The sequence below is a fragment of the Myotis davidii genome, unplaced genomic scaffold, assembly GCF_000327345.1.
Source record: "Myotis davidii unplaced genomic scaffold, ASM32734v1 scaffold147, whole genome shotgun sequence".
Lineage (NCBI taxonomy): Eukaryota > Metazoa > Chordata > Mammalia > Chiroptera > Vespertilionidae > Myotis > Myotis davidii.
In genome coordinates, this window is record NW_006383010.1 from 8,125,497 (window position 1) to 8,139,182 (window position 13,686).

At 39.0% G+C, this 13,686-nt stretch overlaps 1 protein-coding gene across 2 annotated transcripts in view; it reads left to right on the forward strand.

Annotated features, from left to right (window-relative positions):
- The window catches only part of LAMA2 (laminin subunit alpha 2), a 491,338-nt gene that overhangs the window by 354,412 nt on the left and 123,240 nt on the right, over nt 1-13,686 (forward strand). For both annotated transcript variants that reach the window (XM_015557822.1, XM_015557823.1), the window contains exon 35: nt 11,113-11,224. In XM_015557822.1, coding sequence (XP_015413308.1) covers nt 11,113-11,224 — 112 coding nt within the window. The remainder of the gene's footprint in view (nt 1-11,112; nt 11,225-13,686) is intronic.

Genomic DNA, 13,686 nt, shown 5'->3' on the forward strand with positions numbered 1-13,686 from the left:
GGAAAAAAGAAACAAATGAAAATACTTGTAGCCTCTTTGATCTCCTCATGGGATTTTTGCATTTGTATAGAAATGCAGTCTATATCAGTATTCCCACACAAAAGGAAAATCTTCTTTATTGTGAAAATTCAAAGCATTGAAGACATCTTTTAGAATCAGAATGAAAAGTCCATGTTGCTTTTATCAGACTCAAAACTGCGAGAGGGCTAAAGTTCTTTTTGCTGGTAGAGAATGAGTAAAACAACATAAAGTTCGCCATCTTGTGGCCAGAAAAAATGCATGAACAGGAAGACTGGCCTGTAATTTAGGGATCCAATTTGATTACCTACGAACGTTAAATGACAAAGGATATTGGTGCAAGAAGGTTTTTACAGATTATTTAGTCCATTTTTCTAAGACATACCTCAGGCCATACAGGGAAGTGAATGATTAATGGTCATGCATACAGTTCTCTAAACCCAGGTGTTATCAGTGGAAGTAGATGTCCTCTTCCCCACTGGGTGCTAAGGGTGGGGTCCTTACAATCCTCTATAATAATAAAAGCATAATATGCTAATTAGACTGGATGTTTTTCTGGACCAAGCCCTGGAGGACGGGGACTAGGCAGAGTCCGAGGCAGAGTCCGCCGCGGCGGCCAGGGGCAGAGCCCCTTGCAGAATTTCGTGCACCGGTCCTCTAGTATCTCTAGAAAAAGGATTTTCCAAGACTTGCATGGGAGGATAAGTGATTTTTATTTACATGGAATTACATCCCTGGGTTCCCAAAGTCCCATTTCCCTTAACCCAGTCCTGGAAGATGTGCAGCTGGGGATTCAACCGAGCTAGGAGCAAAGCCAGCATCCAAAGTGTTCTTTCCATGGTGGAGTTGGGTTCAGTTTAGCATTAGGCTAGTTGCAGTCCATCAGTCCATTGTGTGGCATCCACATGGCTCTGAGCCATGTGGGTGAATGCAGCAGAGCCAAGAGAGTGTGCTCCCTACAACAAGAAAGCCAGGAGCCAAGAGGGCAAGAGAGTAAGAGCTTCTTTGTTCAGGGCATTAAATACCTCAAATCTTCCCATGCTTGCAGTGGCCATGCCTACTCTGGCCAATGATCTGTTCCCAGGTGTGACTAACAGACAAGTACCTTTCCTATTCACCCAGACTTTACTGTGCACATGTGTATTCTCCTCTCTGTGGGGAGTGGACTGGTGGCTTCCTGGGGAGTGTTAAACTGCAGCTTCCTGTCAGCGCCGCATAATGGCACGCCTTCAATATTTGTCCTGCCCTTTTCTCCTCTCCAGTTACTCATAAGAAGGTTAGTTGCAATAGTCTCATTTCCCAACGGTATGACAGGGACCTAAGTAGGCCCAGTACCCAGCTTCCCACTGGCCCAGTACTGTTTCCACCTCGCCTGATGCAGTTTAGAAAAATTTCCACAGAGAAATCAAATGGGCTTCTAAACAAAAAAATCTTCTAAACAAAAGATGCTAAACCAGGGCCCTGATGTTACAAATAGCATACGAAATGCTTTTTCATAATCTCATATCAGCAATGCGGAATGTGCAAATACAAAGGAGAGTTTCTTGCCAAATGTAGTCAGACATTAATTAGGGTGATGAGTATATTTATCTCATATTAATTTAATATTTGATGATTTTGTATTTGCTATGTGAACACAACTAAATAAGAAATTTTAAACAGATCATAAGCAGAGTAAACTCGATTCAACAAGCACATGCAGTATGAATATTCACCACATGCAAAGCCAAGCTAGGTGTTGGCAGATGAAAGATACAAATGAGGCTCAGCCTCTTTCTTCAAGGAGCTTGCCGTGTTGTATGTGTGTGTTGTGTACGAAAGCATTTAGATGTGTGGAACAACTGAAAGTAAATATACAATAAAACTTGAAATAAAATAAAGAGATGTACCTGAGAAATACATACATAAGAAATAACTTAATCTTGATAAAGGTAATTAGGGAAAATTCCATGGAACAGGTGGCATTTTATTCATTCATTGAATGAATACTTATTGAGAGTCTACCATGTTCTAGACACTCAGACAGTATGGCAGATGCTGGGATAGAGGTATAAGCAAAACTGACACCTCATTGTCCTCATTGAGCTGATTCACTCGAATTATCTCAGCATACAGACATGAGAAACATTCCGCGGTTCTCAACCTGTGGGTCGCGACCCCTTTGGGGGTCGAATGACCCTTTCACAGGGGTCGCCTAAGACCATCAGAAAACACATATATAATTACATATTGCTTTTGTGATTAATCACTATGCTTTAATTATGTTCAATTTGTAACTGAAAATACATCCTGCATATCAGATATTTACATTATGATTCATAACAGTAGCAAAATTACAGTTATGAAGTAGCAACAAAAATAATTTTATGGTTGGGTTCCTCACAACGTGAGGAACTGTATTAAAGCGTCGCGGCCTCGCCAAAACCGGTTTGGCTCAGTGGATGGAGCGTCGGCCTGCGGACTGAAAGGTCCCAGGTTCGATTCCAGTCAAGGGCATGTACCTTGGTTGCGGGAACATCCCCAGTAGATGTACAAGAGGCAGCTGATCGATGTTACTCTCTCATCGATTTTTTTAAAAAAAGGTCACGGCATTAGGAAGGTTGAGAACCACTGCTCTAGGAGAATGAGATCTTCATTATGTCTTAACTTTCATCCTTGCATTTTTCCAGCAGACTCTCCCACTCTACATTTTTTAAGATAGACATTCTATTATAGAGAAGTTTAAGATTCAAGGCAAAATTGATTGTAAATTACCAAAAGTTCCCATATGCCCCTGCCCCTACACAAGCATAATCTCCTCCTTACTAACATCCCTCACCAGGGTCACACAATTGTTACAACAGATGAACCTATGTTAACAAATCATCATCAACTCAAAGTCCATAGTTTGCTTTAGGGTTTGCTCTTGGTGCTGTACATTCTAGGGGTTTTGAAAAAGGTTTAATAACATGTCTCCACCATTACAGTATCATACTGGTAGAGTAGTTTCACTGACCTCAAAAACCTCGGTTCTCCACCTGTTCATTCCTCCCTCCTCCCTAACCCCTGGCAACCACTGATCTTTTTACCGCCTCTATAGTTTTGCCTTGACTTCAGTATAATGGAAGTTATACAGTTTGTAGCCTTTTAGGATTGGCTTCTTTCTCTTAGTAATATTACATTTAAGGTTCCTTCATGTTTTTTCATGTCTCTGTAATTGGTGGGGATCTCTCCTTGTACCCACCGGTTGCTGGTGTGAGGGGGCTTCTTGTGATATCAGGAGAGAAAGAATTTTCTGAGACTCACCTGGGGGCATGAGTGGTTTTTATTTGCATGGAATTAATCCCAAGTTTCCAAACTCCTATTTCCCTTCGCCCCATCATAGAAGCGTAGCTGTGTCTTCAGTAGAGCTAGGATTGAAGGTGCCATTCAGTTTCCATCCCATGTCTGCACAGTCTAATCCAGCGTCAGGCTAGCTTAGCTTGTGTTCCCCACTGCAGTCCATCAGCCCATTGCATGTGGGGTCCTCAGGAGGGAACACAGGCAGGAGCAGAGCCAAAGAACCAGAGAACCAAGAGAACCGACTTCTCTGTTTGGGGATTATGTATCCCCAAATCTTTATGGGCTTTTAGTGGGCTGACCCCTACCCCATTATCTTTATTCCCACTTTGATTGGCAGCAAGCACCTTCCCTATGTCACCCCAACTTCACTGTGCATCCCCTTCACCTTCCCTTCCCCCAGTATTCTCCAGAGAATGGACCAATGGTTCCCTGGGGCGTAGCTTCCTGGTGAAGCTGCCAAGATGGCCATGCCTATAATGTCTGGCTTTCCCCTTTGCTCCTTTCCTATTATTAATAATTAGATAATTACAATGTTATCAGGTTTCTAGTTCTTTTTTTTGTAGCAATGAATAATATTTTCCATTGTCTGATTGTACCACAGTTTATTTACCTATATACCTACTGAAAGACATTTTGGTTGTTCCTGAGTTTTGGCAATAAAGCCACTATAAATATCCAAGTACAAAAGTTTTCAATTAATCTGTATAAATACCAAGGAGCACAATAGCTAGATCATATGGTAAGAGTATGTTTAGTTTTGTAAGACATCACCAAACTATTTTCCAAAGTGGTTGTACCATTTTGCATTCCCAACAGCAATAAATAAGAGTACCTATTGCTCCACATCCTCACCAACATTTGGTGTTGTCAGTGTTTAGAATTTTGGCCATCCTAATAGGTGCATAGTAGTATCTCATCATTGTTTTAATTTACATTTTCCTAATGAGATATAATATTGAGAATTTTTAAAATATACTTATTTATCATCTATGTCTTCTTTGATGAGATGTCTGTTCAGGTCTTGCTATAAATGAATGCTTGTGTCCCCTCAAAACCCCCAAGGTGATGATATTAGTAGGTGAGGTCTTTGGGGGGTGATTAGGTCATGAGGTTGAAGCCCGCATGAGTGGAATTAGTGCCTTTACAAAAGGGACTCCAGAGAAATTATTGACCCCTCCTTGCCTTGTGAGGACACAGTACACAGATACTGTCTATGAGCCAGAAACCAGGCTCTCATCGGACACTGAGTCTTCTGGGGAATTGATCCTGCACTTCCCTGTCTCCAGAACTGTGAGAAATAAATTTCTGCTCATTATAATGGCATTTTGTTACAATAACTCAAAGGAGCAAAGACAAGTTTCTTTTTCTCATTTTTTACTTAGGTTGTTTTCTTATTAAGTTTTAAGAGTTCATTATACATGTTGGATATTTTATCAGGCATGTCTTTTGCAAATATTTCCCCCGTCTGTATCTTGCTTTCTCATTCTCCTGACAGTGTGCTTCATAGCACAGCCTTACTAATCTTCAGTTACTTCATCCCACCACAGAGTCTTTCCACACATATTTTCTTTAGCCTTGAAGTAAACTACCTCCTCCTACATCTTGTCTACTTCTGTTAATTCAATTTCACTTTTCAAGCCTTAGCTCATGGAATCCTGCCTTATGCGAGCCCTCTGTAACGTTCTAGGTCTGATGAGATTTTTTTCTATAATTGCCTTCTAGAACTGTGTTTTCTCTTCAGTTTATATTTTTAAATTTATTTTCATGATCATTTGACAAATACCTTTCTGCCCCATCAGACCATTTGCTCTAAATGGACAGGAAATGTATCTTTTCTCACCACAGTATCACCAATACCATTCACATAGTAGGTATTCAGTTAATATTTGTTAAATTAAGTAATTAACTAATTTGAATAATTTAAATAATAGCATTCAAACAACCAGATGAAAGGTAGAGAAACCCAAAAATAAGTACTGATTTTAAATTTCTCTAAAGTATACTGAAATTGGGAATATATTTACAATTCTATTGAATTGGATTTTTTTTCTTTAATAAACATTTTTGAATGTTTATTCTACAAGAGGAGACTGTTATTTATGTGTTATACTGAAATATAACTGAAATATAAGTTTAGCTTTATTTACTGTCTTTTACTACTTATGTACAATTTAAAAGCAAATTTAAATGAAGATTGTACATTTCTAAAATGATTAAGTGAGTTTTTAAATAATTTAAATATCAATGATATATGTTTACAGTACCTTGTTTATAGTTTTAAAAGGTTTAAGTTACCAAGAACCTTTTTTATAATTTCTGCTATTATATTTTAAAAGAGAGAGAGAGAGAGAGAGAGAGAAAGAGAGCGAGAGAGAGAGAGGATATACAATAAATCATACTTGTTTGATTTGGATCTTTCAAAATTGACACCTGCAATATTTAGAGGGAAATTCCACATGGAACTGACTTATTATCATTCCACAGGGTCAGTTGGTTGCTCCCTGTCTCTTTCCTTGTGTGTCTATCCTAGCAGCATGCCTGAGGAGTACTTCACTGACATACACTGAACTGGTAGTTTTTGAAGATGACCCTTGAGAATAGCACATAAATGATTAGATCTGAAATTTAATTTTAGTGGGAAATCCACATAAGCCTGTAAATGCAAAAATGGATGGCATCTAAGCAATGTTGTCCATTCAGTAGTTAGATTTTCCCCATTAGATTCTAGTTTTAACATAAAGAAGGCAGAAAATGAGAGACGCTAGTAATATCCAACCAAGAAAATGATGTGCAGATTTCAAGAGGCACAGTGAGAACTACTCAAGCTAAAGCAAGAAAGTAACAGCTACATTGTTCAGAAGCAAATGAATGTGCGCCTAATGGTCATGCATGCTGCCTAGAGAGAAATACTCCAGAAAAAAAAAAAGAAAGAAAAGAAAAACATACCTATTTGCGTAAGCTTGAATGTAAAGAAGAAAAGGTAATCAAAGGAAGACAGATATGTACAAAGTACTGCATAAGGCATCATTTACAACAGAACACTAGAAAGATTATAGGACAGAGGTAAGAGGTTGTGAAAATAAGGAAATCAAAGCTAAAGAATGAAAGGAAGATTGTACAGCATATTAAGATAAATGATAAGACATTTGTCAAATACTCAAAGGACAAGATAATAGTGAATACGAGGAAAGATGATTAAGGGATGGAGATGGTAATTTAATAAAACACAAGAAGAGCCAAACTGTACCAGACAGATAGCTCCTATCATGTACTATTTAACATTCATCTGTAACATTATCAATAGCCTTTCCCGGGTGAAGCTGACTTTTGTGGATTTCACGTTTTTACAGTGATCCCACTATCTATCGCCACTCTTCATTTGTCAGTGCATTTGTCATAGGCTCTCCTTATGGAGTCTCTCATGGGTGGTTTTGACAAGGGTGACTTTTCAACAAAATTACTGTGTAATGAGACATGATGCTTAAAATATATACCTACATGCTGTTCTGATATGGATTTTTGAATGTTAATTTACTTAAACCTAAAGCTTTATGCACATAAAGTTGTGCCTACATTACAGTGGTTCTCAACCTTCCTAATGCCACGACCCTTTAATACAGTTCCTCATGTTGTGATGACCCCCAACCATAAAATTATTTTTGTTGCTGCTTCATAACTGTCATTTTGCTACTGTTATGAATTGCAATGTAAATATCTGATATGCTATAGGTGTTTTTCGATGGTCGCGACCCGCAGGTTGAGAACCACTGCATTAGAGCAATGTCTCTCTTCCCACCCAGAATGTTCCACTTTTTCTGTGTTTTCCTAATAATGTTCCTGGATGTTTGATACGGACAGAATATTTAAGGGGAAATTCTGTCAGAAAAATGTGTGTTTTGTCCTCCATCCCTGGGTGTAAGTTTAGATAAGTCACTTAACCTCTCATATCTTTATTTTAAGCAGTATAAAACTAGGGATCATGCCTTCTTCTATGTATCCCTAAAGTCAGGAAAAGTAAATGAGACACTTGGGAGTACTGTAAGCCCGTCTGAACACACATATCAATCTGGGGTATAGCTGAGCATGACTGGATCACCCATCGTTTAGAGTGTTAATACCATCAGTCAATGCCTTTTGGTACAGGAACCTCATACCCCACCCCCCCAACACACACACCCACCCCACCCACCCCCTTCTAGACAACATCCAAGAGAGGCAACTCTTCTTGTCTATGCAGAGGGAAGGTCGCCTTCCTTCTCAGGGAGCACTGTGCTGGCCCTGATCAGTCCTGCCCCCCCTAACCCCTGCCCCTCCTAACCCCTGCCCCCATCCACACCCACCTGCAGGGTACCCAGTGTGTAATCACAGGGTCGTTTTGAATTACCAAGAAGCCAGTGACTAGAATGCAGTGTGTGGGAAACTGAAGGCGCTCAGGCCTGGCTCTCCTCTGAAGCACTGAGCTACAGCTCTTTAGCAGCAGCTTTTCCTGAGGCCCTGAAAAACGCCCAGAACACTGCCCAGCCATCCGCATTCACTGGCAAGCATAGCACCAGGCATATGGCCAGTTTGAATGGTATTGAGAAGGCATATGGAGAGAGGTTTTATTTTCCATCAACAGGCTTTAGGACATCAAAGGATAGTTGAATTTGATTACCATTATATCGGCCAAGCACACAAATCATTGACCTTCTATAATTTGCCAGACACTACGCCTGGCACTCCGAGGAACAAAAGAAGGTAAGACATAGCCCCAGCCCCCAAAGATGAAGGTTAGATAGATATGGCAAAATACCTAACAAAATAATTACTCAAAATAGACATGAATGGCGGTAATGATCATTGTGTCTGAACATCTAAGAAAGAGGAGCGTGGGCAAAATAGTCAGGGATGGCTTCACAGAGCAGGTGATGTTGGAACTGAATCTTGGAGGCTGGATTTATTTTTGGATAATTGGAGAGGAGTTAAGCAGCCACAGTATGAACAAAAGCTCTTTACAGGAATGTTCACAGAAAGGTAGGCAATAAGGATGGTAATAAGGTTGGCAAGATTAGTTAAGAAAGTATTGTTTAGTCAATATATTTAACAGCATTCACTCAATATTTCTCGTAGAGCTTACTGTGTAGTCAGAGAGGTAGCCAATAAACGGGTAAGCCAACACATAATTAAGTAATTCTACAGTGCAGTGCTATGAAGGAAATGTTTTGCTGCAGGAAGTACAGAAATCTAGATAGGTGCCCTGGAAACGGCCACACCAAGAAGAGATACTTATTAAACTGAACCAGTGGATGACAGGGATCCAGTCACTGAAAGCATAGAGGAAAAGCTCCTTCCAGGCAAAGACAACAGGATACAACTAAGCCCGAAGAAGGGAGGAGTTTGACACATTTCATCTACTACAAGGAAGCCAGGGAAGTTGATTGCATAGGGTCTTATTCATAACTCTTTTAACTTGTTTCTGAGCACGTGCCATGTGGAATTATTATTTTAATATCAGAGTTTATTAATGATGATGCTTACACCTTACTGTATAAACTAATTAGGTAAGTAGAAGTCAAGGCAATGAATACTATCTTGATTATCCAGAACTTAAAATGGACAGTGTATCAATACACATGTATTTTCAAAAAATTCGATGCTTTGAACAATTAAGAATTGTTAAACTCAAATGTACAAATATTTATGTAAATTATGATATTTTGGTAATATAGGTAAGATGTTGATAAAGAAAAAAATTAAAGTTCAAATTACATTTTATCTATAGTAAGAGATTCTAGTGTTGGTGATGCATTAATTCTTATGAGATATTATAAGTTGACCATAATGTAGGTCAACTCCCATGTTATAATGTTCTATGACATGTGAAAATAGGAGTGATATCATAAAGTACAGCCAAGTCCAGACGAGAGAAACATCTAAAGCAGTTTAGACGACCAACATCTTATGCTGTTGGCCTTCGTAATTCAAAAACATTTAAAAGATTATACCTGTGTATGTATGTGTGATGTGAGTGGAGTGTGTAAGAAGTTTTTTGACCCATCTGAGCCTTGAATCTAAAAGCTAAAATAATTTCATTATTAATGTTTTAGGAGTTAATCCAGAGCATTCTAATACATTGACCAACACCCTCCAAATCATTGGGTATATATACTGCAAACTGTAAAGAGGAATTTCCAAAAGCTCCCAATGTATTCTTATCCTTGGTTTAAAAGATATGATAATAATTGGACTTTATATGCTATCATTTTTACAAAACTTTTTTTTTTAATTTACTAAAGTGCACTTTATCTGTGGGGTGTGTGTGTGGGGGGGGTTGTTTGTTTGTTTTTGTTAATCCTCACCTGAGGATATTTTTTGGTTGATTTTTAGAGAGAGTGGAAGGGAGGGGGAGGGAGAGAAAAACATTGATGTGAGAGAGACACATCGATTGGTTGCCTCATGCACATGCCCCAACCAGGCCTGGGAATCCAGCCTGCAACCAAGGTATGTGCTCTTGACAGGAATTGAACCCGGTATCCCTCAGTTCTCCAGCCAATGCTCTACCCACTGAGCAAAACCAGCTGGGGCAATTTTTTCAAAACTTTGAGAACTTTCATAAATTAAACCTCTTACTGTCCCTGGGAAATCACAAAATGCAAACAATTTCTGTAGCTTCTCTAACCATGTTCTGTGCTGGCCAGACATTTAGTTCTATTTAAAATCCACTTTAATATTTTTAAAAATGTGGATTCTTTGAGCATCTAGAATAAAAGCACTCTGGTACAAGATTTTAGAGCATTAATATAACTCTGCCAACTGGGACCTTATTCAAATTATTTTGAGGCAGTTTGTGATTCTTTGATTCATTAACTATAGTTAGGTTATTTCAATCTCTTTATTTAAAAAGAAGTCCTATTTATTATCATGTGCATACACATAAAAAATAAACTGTAAACCTATTTTAAGTTCCTCTAAATCTTGTAGTATCTTTTAAGATACTTTTAATGGAACACATGCCATTTTTATTTGGCTAAACATGGTATATCTTAACTATGAATACATGAAATTGATTCCATTGTGTCTAAATAGTATTGTTAAGTGTGAATAAGGTGAAACTGTATGTGGATTCTCTTTGGGAGATGAGGCTGTTTTGGGGTTCTGTTTTATTTTGTTGACAGTAATGTATGGTTCTGTGATTAACACCCATCTTTTTTGGTGATGACATATGGGAAAAGTTAGCATTTACTCTGCTTTAATGTTTTACTGGCATCTTTAGAGTGTTATCAAACAAGCATTTACTGCTTAGTAGCTAAGCATTTCCCCCACTTTGTTTCTTTAATTAACGTATTGATTTAAACCAAATCTATAGGATCAAGCTGATTGAGACAGACTGCCTGGGCCTCCATTATTGCTACACTCCACACTTTTTCAGTAAATAAAATATGGGTAAAACTGAAACATATAGAGACTGAGGAATTCATTAAAGACTTTTGGCAACAATATCTTAAAAATATTTCAAAAATAATTGTGCTTGATCGCTTCTTCTGCGCCATTGCCTGGAACGAGGGTTTTAAAAAGACCAAATACAGCTCTCTGATTCCCATTTAATGGAAGAAGTAATAAAGTTTAATTGTATATTTGAGCACAGGGCGTCGCTTCCAGTACATCTGATCAATAATTCATTGATTGCCTTTGGCTCAAAGTAATATCTGAAAGAAAACGTAGCCAGAGGGAGTTTATCTAACAGTAGCTTCATCATCTCTATTAATTATGCTTTTCCCGAATTTGGATCATTAGGCTACCAAAGTGACAGCAGATGGCGAGCAAACTGGACAGGATGCTGAGAGGACCAGCAGAAGAGCGAACTCCTTAGGAGATTTCATTAAGGGACTTGTCCGGGATGCAGAAGGTATGACAAAGGCCACAATGTAATCATGATTTCTCCCAACAACAAAAAAAAACTGGGCAAATTATGCTTTGCTGTTGTTTGTATTCAAATCTAGTTAAAAGATGGTTAATTTTTTAAGTTAATTTTGTCAATCTGCTCAGAACATTAAAGCAGCACTTAAATTTCTCAGAATGCCTTTAAAAACACTTGGTGTGGTTTTAATGAACATCTGTTGCTGGGGCCTCAGAGGTGCTGCCTTCCCCGGAACCGCAGTGCATTTAGCCCACAGTTCTCTCTCTAGGAGATAGTTCTTGGCATCTGCCAATCTGATGGAGAATCAAAGTGCTTTGGGCAAAAGCCCGGATTGAGACAATCTTAAAGAAAACAGCTAGTAAAAAACTAAAAAGCCCACTAGTTCCGAAATATCTATCAATATACACTAAACAAGCACTTATGTTTAGAAAGTAGAAAAGGGCTTGGATTATTTTTGTGGTTTTGCTTTTTAAAATGGAAGCATTTTTATTGCTCTACAGTGCTCTGCATTTTAGGTAGTTTGCTTTGTAAGACAGCCATGAAGGCAGGCAGCCCATGAGATACGCCTTCAAGGAAGATCCTGGCAGGTCACACTTGGGCATCACTGGCCCACAGGAGACAGAAACTCCCAACGATTCCCCACTGCTAGAAGCAACAGCATCTTAATCTGAGGCTTAATCTGAGGCAAAACATGTCCGGGACCACTAATGAAATTGCTCAACGGGAAAAATCTCAGTTAACTCCTGTGGTTAATCCTCTGCCTGATGGAGTTATTGTGCTTTTCCTGGTTCCATTTCTCATTAATGCTACTTGAAGTATCTACCTCCCGCAATGAAATATATATAGTATATCCCAGTGCAGGTACAGCTATGTCCCTGTATCTGGGTCTCTGAAGGCACTCATCAATACTCCAGGAACTTTCCTTTTCCTTCTGCCTCAATCTCAAACACTCAACACCCAGAAACCTGTCCTGGGAACCGACTTTTATCATTTCAATCAAACATTGGTGCCTAAGAATGAACGTTAATGCATGTATCAGTACTGATTACTTCTCCACCTTGTTCCCCCAACCTCCCAGTTTGTGCACCACTTAAAGGCCACCAGCAGGGGGCGGAGTGAGAATGATATTTACCCCAGGCTTTGCTCACCATCCACAAGCTGTCCATGGGGTAAAGGGCTCAGTGTCATCAAAGGTGTCTCCCATGCCCTAAATTGGGCATCAGTCAGGCGGTCTGGTTGTGGCTGTCTCACTGGGGCCCCTTTTTCTAATTCACATGAAGTGCCGTGTGGGATAGCCGTGAGCCTGTACCTGAGGAATATGCAAACACTGCTCTCTTCTTCCAGCAGCTACTAATATCAATGGTTACAAAAACCATGACCATCGCCCTTCATAAAAGAACTTTGGCAGAATTGATCCAACTGTTAACATTTCGTGAAAACTTAAATTTGAATATCCTAGAGTTAAACTGAATCCTGACTGAGATGTATATATGTACTTGGTAGTTTAGGGTTTTTTTTAAAAAAGAAAAGGAAGCCGAAACCAGTTTGGCTCAGTGGATAGAGCGTCGGCCTGCGGACTGAAAGGTCCCAGGTTCGATTCCGGTCAAGGGCATGTACCTGGGTTGCGGGCACATCCCCAGTGGGGAGTGTGCAGGAGGCAGCTAATCGATGTTTCTCTCTCATCGATGTTTCTGACTCTCTATCTCTCTCCCTTCCAATCTGTAAAAAATCAATAAAATATATTTTTTTAAAAAAAAAAGAAAGAAAAGGAAACTTATCAAAGGCTGTAAGTGGGTGATACAACATATCCACACCATTTTGTTCTCTTAAGGTGAAAATAATTGGAATGATCATCAGTACTCTTAGGGGTTTTTAGTGGCAGTAAATGGCTGTGGGAGAAGTGAATGCTTCGGCCTGGCCTTATCTTTTTCAGTTTCATTTTTAGATGGAATACCTTACTCATCCTATCTTCTACCATAAGACATGGCCTCTTCACAGATAATCAATCTCTATTAATCTAAGGCATTCCTATCTCAGTATAATTTTTAAAGTGTGCTAAGCTATGACTTCTGATTAGATCATGAATGAACTATATTTTATTCCACACACTATTAGAATTAATGAGTGAACATATATAAACCCATTAGTGTTATGTCCTGACATATAATGAGATTTAATAAATGCTAGACATCTCTCTTTTCTGTTTCTCAGGTCACAGTAGTATTTGTCACTTGTGATAAATTTACCCATCAGAGAATGCTTTCTTTCCAGGTTCATTGTGAAAAGTAGCTTTGCTTCTCCTGATGAATTATTTTGTTTGTATATTGCATATACTGTATACTCTTAAGTACCTCATTTCTGTCCTCTGCTATGCGTTGGCTACTGAGATGCTTAGCGCTAGATTTAGACTCCTCTGCACTAAATACCCTGGTATGCCTTTTTGGTCCATT